General features: G+C 43.0%; 1 protein-coding gene across 1 annotated transcript; it reads left to right on the top strand.

Annotated features, from left to right (window-relative positions):
• Nucleotides 1–3,676: 3,676 nt before the first annotated feature.
• On the top strand, nt 3,677–8,282 carry LOC124698829 (protein LONGIFOLIA 1-like). Its single transcript, XM_047231245.1, has 5 exons — nt 3,677–3,839; nt 4,615–4,682; nt 4,824–6,461; nt 6,560–6,701; nt 7,528–8,282. The coding sequence occupies exons 1-5, from the start codon at nt 3,677–3,679 to the stop codon at nt 8,280–8,282; spliced, it is 2,766 nt and encodes a 921-aa protein (XP_047087201.1).
• Nucleotides 8,283–8,570: the final 288 nt, after the last annotated feature.

Raw genomic sequence — 8,570 nt, forward strand, 5'->3', positions numbered from 1 at the left:
GTTGATCCAGCAAGATCTTAACGACGAATCAAACAGGAATGAGTAACGCATCCTCTACGTCCAGCTCTCGTCCTAGTATTGAAATCGACATCAACTTCGGAACCAGTAATTTATCGCAAAAAACTCGAAAAGTGTCTTTAGCACATGAGCACCAGTGCTCCCGGTGCTATAAAATTATATTATATAAATTTCAAAAAAAATTGAAATTAAATACCTACATACATATGAACATTCCGAAGCTACGGTAGAAATTTCAGAGAAAAATATGTTCTATTTTGGGCTATACAAAAAAGACAAATTTCTGACAAATATACGTACCAATACGTAACCACAAATTTGTTTTTTTTTCCTATAACTCAAAATACAATGCAACTTCTACCGAAACTTCTCACGAGTATTCAGAACATATATATGTATTCATGAAATAAATGTGATAATTTTTGAAACACAGATACATAAATTTTTTAATATTTAAAAAACTGAGAGCACTGGTGCTCATGTGCACCAAATGCTCACTCCAAAAAACTCTCCTTCTTCCGGTCCTAAATACTTTTCACAGACTAAATGAACCTAGACAGATTTTACCCTATATTTTTTTTACCTAAATCTCCGATAAGTATTCAGAGCCTGAGGAAATACTATGTCCTTGGACAGAGAGGATGTCAAATGCTTGGACTTGGAGGAGAAATAGGAAAAACACATGTATCTAGAAATGCAAGTTATTTTGTAATTTCTAGTAGTACAAAATATGGCCACAAAATTGACAAAATGAATTACCAGTAGGACTTTGGCAGAATCCCGCTTGACACCTTAATCACCGAGCACTATTGGTTACATGATTAGCCGTACAGACATGCTAAACAAAACTTATCCAACAAAAGCAAACAGAGTGTTAGGTCCTTTGTGGTGGAACCAGCCCACCCAAGTTCAAGTCCTAGACTTGACATGGGTGTTTGTATTTACCTGGATTTATTCCAGGATTTAACCGGCGTTATGCTTTCAGTGGTAGGTGATGTGTCCGTTAACAGCGAGACGCTAGTGGTGACTTCGTCAACCTCAAGATATGCCGGCTCAGTCCCTCGGAGGTGCTCATAGGGGTAGGGTGTGCGTGCGTTCATATGGGTGTTTGTACGTGCGTGTTTGTGAGCGTCTGCGTTGTATTGTGTTCTAAAAAAAAAACTTATCCAACAAAATCTCACAAGCCAAACAACCAACATAATCTTTACCTACTAATAAAGGAAGGAAGGTTTCTCCCCAAAAATTTCGTCCGTTTTAGAAGTACCCTTTGTTTTCAGTTCAATTTACGAGCAATGCCACCGCCCATGTTACATAACGATTCGTTCAGCGATTCGTTCAGTCGTCCCGATCTGTCTGTAACGATTCGTTCAGTCGTCCCGATCTCTCCGTAGTCCTGGGCTCTGTTGTCCTGGGCTCCAGTTGTCCTGGGCTCTGTTGTCCTGGGCTCCAGCAGCCCAAAGGGTCCCTTGCTGAGCGCCTTATGGGCTGTCAGCTCCAGCAGCCCAAAAAGACCCCTGCTGAGCGCTCGATATTTGATCGCACCACATCCAGGAGGTTCGGAATCTGACAAAACGACACAACGTACCAGAGGAAAACTCTTGCTCTCTGTAGCCCTGCCACCGCTTAGTAAACAAAACGGTTCGGTAGATGTGTTCTTTTTTTTTCCGTCCGATCGATTCTCGCTCAAACGCACTGACGCTTCCCTGTTCGCTTCATCGCTCGGTACTTCCGCTCGCATCATGATGGGCCATCGTAGGTGAGCTGCTGGGCCAGCTCAACATTTATCCCATCCTAATCATTTGAGCTGGCGTAATCCCACGACTAAAAAAGATGCTTAAATTAGTCCCATACCGCTTTGTTACAGCGAGTCAGGCCGGTTTATATACGTAAATTTCCTGAAATCAACAAGCCGCCCAAGAAACAAAGAGCAGCACAAATTGATTATGGATCAATCAGGAAGGGAAACATCGAGAGAAAAATTAGAGCCCCTCGAGCATACTCAAGATCCATAAAAGAAGGAAAGGAGGAATCAGAAAAGACCGAGAAATGAAACCAGAGGAGCCCGCCTCTTATACACAGAAATCTAGCGACTCGCTGTGGCCCGGACCGGCGACTGACCGTACACGAGCGGCGGAGCCTTGCTATTTGACGGTCTCTACCCCAGTACGCTCACGGCCCTCTCCGTCATGACCTGGTGTACTACCGTCCGCTGCCTATTTGGGGAAAAAGAAAAGTGAGAACGAAGGGTAGTTGGAGAAGAGAGAACCTTATCCGGGTATCTATCATCCCTTGACGCAATTTGTCTTTTCATTTAAAGGTGTTGTACATTTAAATATTTTATATTACATGTCAGTGGATGCTACGGAGTATGGAGAATATGGGCATTCTGTTGTGCTGAACGACTACCATTCTGTGCTTCTCCAAATAGAGGTTTCTATTTGATGCAGTATCATGATTATTCCATAGTTCAACTATTGGATGAAGCGTACCCGGCTCCTATTATTTTGCAAGCACCTTTAAATTTAAGCATTAGATTATTTGTAAATTTATAGGATAAATTCCACACCTTGCACTCTCGCGGATGCAATTATGGTAGCAAGGCGGTTCTTCCAAAATATAAAATATTAACATAAATAAATAAAATAACAGCGAGGTATAGAAGAGTACGGCCCCACCGACGACGGCGATGCATGGGAGGATGATGGAGGCTCCCTAGAGGAGGTTGTGGCTAGGGCTCCCCCGTGTCGTCGTGGAGGGTAGCGCGGGGTAGTTGAACTTCTCTTTCTAACAATCATATTTTTAAGGATTAACGATCATTTTTATAAACATTTGTTTCACCCGTGCAACACATCATAACAAGTCAGTGAAAATACAAGTCCGTGTCGATGTGCGCATGCACCAAGTGTGAAACCCGCAAGAACAAGGAACTGCAACATCGATTTTTAGATTTGTCATGAAAAGGAGAAAAAAAAGAAACCATCAACAATTGTGGCAAAGATGAAAATGCAAATGATTCACACGAGCATTTCAACTTTTGTTTCACCCGATGCAACGCACGGGTATTTTTACTATACTATAAAAGTTCTCATAAATTCTAAAGGGAAATCCCTTTAGCCAGACACCTAGAATTCCTTCATATAATTCCTAGTACTACAATCTAAGGAGTCTACATGAAATAATTTCTCTTACATAATCCTTTGAAAAAGGCTTCGAGTCCAAAAAGTCAAATGCTCGAACTGCCTCCATAGATGGGGCAGGAACGTGCGTCCAGACGGATACACGCTGAATCTGACGGCCGGAAGGACATATGGATCGACGGATGCCTGACGCTGACATGCATCACATGCCCATGCCCACAATGATCCGCCCCCACATGGCCTCTCTCCCTCCTCTCTCTCTTCACGATACATAAAACCACCACCAGCAAACATTCCTCTGGAACTCGATCCATCCAGCCACAGCCCACGCAAGTACAGAGCACAACTGAAAAAAAAGTAAGCTCTGCGGTGATCATCACCTACGTAACTCGCTCCTAGTGTTTCAGAGTTCTTGCCATTCCGACGTGCTCACGGTTCTGTCGTCCAAGTTCGAGGTGGTGGTGGTGGTGATGCCTTAAACCGGAGCTTCCCTTTATTTCCTGTACCGTCAGGGTTCGGTAATGCCAGCGAGAATGCTGCGGACTGTACCCCAGGAGGCGACGGAGTTCAACCAGAGGATGGGGTGCATGGCCGGCGTGTTCCAGATCTTCGACCGCCGCCATGGCCTTCTCACCGCGAGACGACGCGGTGGCTGTCGGGGAGCCCGGGGCACGGCGCCTCCAGGTCCAGGTACGCATTGCTCTTTGCAATTCTGCTTCTCCAGGTGTTTCTTCTCAACTCCAAAAGATGGATGCTCCTGTTAAAGTCGAACAGGCTGTTAGGATTCGGGGACTAACAGAATTGCGCCCATGGAATTCTGAGCAGTATTAGCAGGCAGCAGACGCTATAGTAAAATGGGATCAAAGATGTAGTACCATTCTTGGGAGTTACATGAGCAACAGATCAAGAAACTGTCACAACGATGCCAAATAGCATAGCATAAAAGCTGAAGGAATGATATAAAGTAGAAGCAAATAATTTCTGCATAATTAGGAAGTTAAGGAGTAGATGACTTTCTAGAAATAATATCACATGAAGCCCTGCAGTGATGTACGGTTTATGCATAAGCAAATAATACTAGTAGCAAACATTTGCATAATTCAATATACTTGTATATTGGTTGTCATAACATCTTATATTATGGGACGGAGGGAGTGGAGAAATCGTGCAATCAAACTTTGACTACTAATTCATATAAGGTTAAAATAGTACGCTTTCATTTGTAATGAAAAGTATATTCGAAAAAAATGTGCTTACAAAAACTAATGGTCAAAGATGCATACTGCAGCCGTGTCAAAATTTCATCACAAAAAGTAACAGGGCAGTATCAGTAAATTTTTAGGTGACATTCTACTTTTGTGTCTCAACAAAATCAGATCATTGCCAGTGCGTTTTTGGTCTTTTTTTACACACCAAAATAATTTTACAATAATTTTTACACTCTCGTTTCTTTGTCTAGGCCACAATCATCTAGGAAGCAGTGCCAACGCCTCGGTGCAAAAGTCATCTACTTCAGATATCACTCTGGTAATTTGCTAATTGTACCGTGACAGAGAACTAAACCTAGCTTCTTTCTCCAGGAAGGAGGTGAATCATGCATACATTTTAGTATGCAGTTTGGCTGCCGGAAGCAAACTAGTTTTAACATGATATTAAATACATATGCAGGACAAAACCTTCAGCAAAAGTATGGCTGATAACAGTTGTCTTTCAGTGGAATCATCAAAAGCATCCTCTTCTTCCTCAGCGTGCTCTTCGCTCTCATCCCGGGATAGCAATAAACCAGTGAAACAGGAGCTCATCGACATCAGTAAGGAGCCCTCTGTTGAGAGGCCAACAAGGAACTCACCAAGCTTGAAGTTACTCAAGATAGAGGCTGGACTCAGAAGCGCGAACACCGGTTCTGGAGACATCATGCAGGGCTCAGTCAGCCAGGACTCCCATGACCTGACTGTAAGAACCTCGGCGAAGGAGGTGACAAATGAGTTGCACAAAGATTCGCCGAGGCCATTGTTGATCTCCAAATTAAAAAATGGAACTTATGTGATTGGGGTAGATAGGAGTACCTCGGTTCCAGCCTATGGCCGCGAATCCAGCAGACCGTCGCGCTTCTCATGTGATGATCGGCAACTCCTGCGGTCAGTTGAAGCTCAGGGCAGCAAGAAGCCTTCAGCAAGGTCTCGGGAGCTCCCTAGGCTGTCCTTGGACAGTAGGAAAGAGTATATTAATCCAAGTTCACGTCCGAAGAATGTTGCTTACACAAGAACCGATGACAATCTCATTGATGCTTTGAAGCCCCAAGATTCGCCGAGACATCGGAGGGCTAGCAGCGTCGTTGCCAAGCTCATGGGTTTGGAAGAAACTCCTCGTGCCTACGAGCCTGCAAGGTCACCAAGAACAGTCCATGACGCAGAAAATGATGGTCAGTCACAACCCCACAGGATGGTGTCCCAAGATCCCACTGTATCTCAGCTGAAGAATCAGTCTCCAGTACTGAAAACCAAGCATTTTTCAAGAACTCTCCCTAAAGCTGCCCCTTGGAGGCAGCAGGAGAGAGGTGCAACAGGATATAATGCTGAAGAGAAGCCGCCGAGTGCATCCTTCTATGCCAACATACAAACAAGGCTCAGAGATCTTAACCTGTCTGAATGCAATAAGGATTTGAGGGCTCTAAGGGTACTGGGAGCATTGCACGCAGAGGACACCGCATGCCAGAGTGAAACTGATGGCGGCTCCTTGCCCATTCACAAAGCAGAAGCTGAACTGACCGCTAATTCTGAAAATTTTCAGTCACCCATTGTGATCATGAAGCCAGCAAGAGGCATCACAAAACCTGATACTCCCCCTTCCGAGCCGAAAGGCTTTGATAAACTGCAGCACGAGGAGCCATCTTTTACCAGAAAAAGTGAGAGCATGGACAGGAAGAAGATCCATTCTGGCAACGAAAGCCTGCATTCCAGGGGCAAGGAGCCTGTAAAAGACACAATCTCACCGAGGCATTCCAGTTCATTGAGCCCCAGAGTGGTGCTGAAGAAGGCTGACCCTGAAAGGATGCCTCGCCTGCCGATTCCTCTAGTGTCTCCAAGCAAGAAATCCAATGAAGCAGTGTCCCCAAGAGGCAGACAAAGATCAAAGCTTGTACCACCAAAAAATATCTGCAGTGACGATGAGGTGTTGCGGATTCCTGAAAGCAAAATCAGGTTGGCAAAGCAGGTTGATCTTGGTGTAATTGGCTATCCAAATACAATGGATCCCAAATCATCATTTCTCCGTCAAAACAATTCAACTTCAGCACTGAATCATGAGGTACAGATTAAATATATTAGAACCTGTGAAGAACCTACCGTTCATTCTTTCATTTAAATGCTATTTCACTAATAACTGAGTGGTGACCTTTTTTCCAGAAAACTTCTCCAGTTCAGTCTAGGAACAAGAAGAAGATCCATCCACTTGAGAACATCAAGAGTCCTGTATCAGTTCTTGATGGCTCGTTATATCATGATGGTTCTTCCCCTTCACTGAGGAGGATCTCAGATTCCTTCAAAGGTAAGCACTTGAGCTGGCCAACATTCTTCCACATACATTTGCAACTGTTAGTTAGTTGTACTTGTTTGGTTTCCATCAAATCAGGAAGCCCATGCTGCTAGTTATAGCCTTATAGGGCAAACATACTTAGCTGTAAGCACATCTTCCAATCGTAGTGGCAGGCAACCAGTAATCAATGTGACCAAGATACTGTGGTCCTTGAGCTGGGAAGGATCACAGTAATTTGACAGTTGCAGAGACACATCCTAGTGTTTGCTTGTGCCAAATAATTCAAGAGTAGATGAGCCTACAGTTGTTGTCCATGCCTGGTCCTAACATCTTTATGAAGTCCCAAACATGTTGCACATTCTATGCTCGAACATGATACTTTTTTTTTTATTGTGGATGCTACTTATGTGGATGAGCATGTGAGAAACGGGCGCATATTATGTGAAAATAGGCTATGTTTTGGTATATATATGATATTTGAAAATTATGTGGATAATTAAATCACACCTACAAGTTTGTACTTTGTGGAAATTCTCAGCTATAGCTAAGGTGTTATCCATGCAAAAATTCAAGAATCAACTCAACCATGTTTGTGAAAAGGACATATACAATGCCCTATATGGCCCTAACTTGGATCTTTGGAAGGTTCAATTAAAATGTTTTGAGAATATCAACATGTGATTTTCATTTGCATGAAATTTGCAACAAGAAAAATAGATAATATATAAGAACTTATAGCTTATTTTCACAGCATATGCCCCCCACATATACCTACCTTGCTTTCTTAAAGCTGAACTAGATGGCCCTAACTTGGATCCTTTTTTCTTCACTTCTTCAGATGGTGAGACACACACTTCTGATGAGTGTTTGAATTTAACAAGCCTCCCTGACACGCCATCGTCGAAGACAAGCAGTGAGGACAAGCAGATAAAGCCAGAAAACATGAAAGCCCTCATCCAAAAGCTTGAGCTCCTACAATTTTTGAGTGATGAAACTCTGAAGACTAATTCACTTTTGTCATCAGTTACTCCCAACAAGGATCACCAGTACATATATGATATAGTTTATGCATCGGGTCTCCTACACAATGAACTAAGTTTGAATACTATGCCCCGTCAGCTGTGGGCAGCCAGTTACTCAATTAATCCAGAGCTTTTCCTTATCCTTGAGCAAGCAAAACCAGACACCGGAAAGCTTCACCGTATGTTTATTTTCGACCTTGCAAATGAACTCATCACCAAGAAAATGGATATGAACCAAACGAGTCGATCAGCACAGTTTCTTCCAACCAAGAAGTTAAGTGGGTGGAAAATTTTTAAGGACTTGTGTGCAGAGATCGATGGTCTGCTGTCCACGGCCTCCATGATAAGATGCTCTGAGGAGGAAGAAGATTGGAGCTTGCTAGCTGCGGATGCGTCATCTGGAATGAAAGAATGGAAGACTTTTGACAGTGAGCTACTAGAGATTGTTTTGGATATTGAAAGATCCATCTTTAAGGATCTTATTGATGAGGTGATAAGTGAGGGAGCCAGTGGAAAGGTGCAACATAGGCAACGGAAGCTAAGGAGGCATCTGTCTTTCATTAGCATATAGGCTGAATAATCTTGTAACCTTGCTGTTTCTGAAGAAGTATAGCTAACTTTGTAATGCTGTAAAGCTTGCCAAAGAATAAATAGGCTGCAGGAGTTTGTATAAATTGTTCCTGAACAAACTATCAATAACTCTGCAATCTCGACAAAAGAAGGCACATAACTGAAGAAAAAAGTTTTATCATTAATGTTTCTCTCGTCAGGTGAAGACATCATTTTTCACCATACTATCTGTTACTGCTTGTTTCAGAATATGATCAGTAGAAGCCTCTGTCTAGTTAGATAAGAATGA

This window comes from Lolium rigidum, chromosome 3, assembly GCF_022539505.1.
Source record: "Lolium rigidum isolate FL_2022 chromosome 3, APGP_CSIRO_Lrig_0.1, whole genome shotgun sequence".
NCBI lineage: Eukaryota > Viridiplantae > Streptophyta > Magnoliopsida > Poales > Poaceae > Lolium > Lolium rigidum.

Excerpts from the sequence above, each read along its gene's own strand:
- LOC124698829 (XM_047231245.1), top strand. The coding sequence starts at position 3,677 with ATGCCAGCGAGAATGCTGCGGACTGTACCCCAGGAGGCGACGGAGTTC. Across the intron at positions 4,683-4,823 it reads CTACTTCAGATATCACTCTG|GACAAAACCTTCAGCAAAAG; the intron begins GTAATTTGCTAA and ends ATACATATGCAG. Across the intron at positions 6,702-7,527 it reads GATCTCAGATTCCTTCAAAG|ATGGTGAGACACACACTTCT; the intron begins GTAAGCACTTGA and ends TCACTTCTTCAG.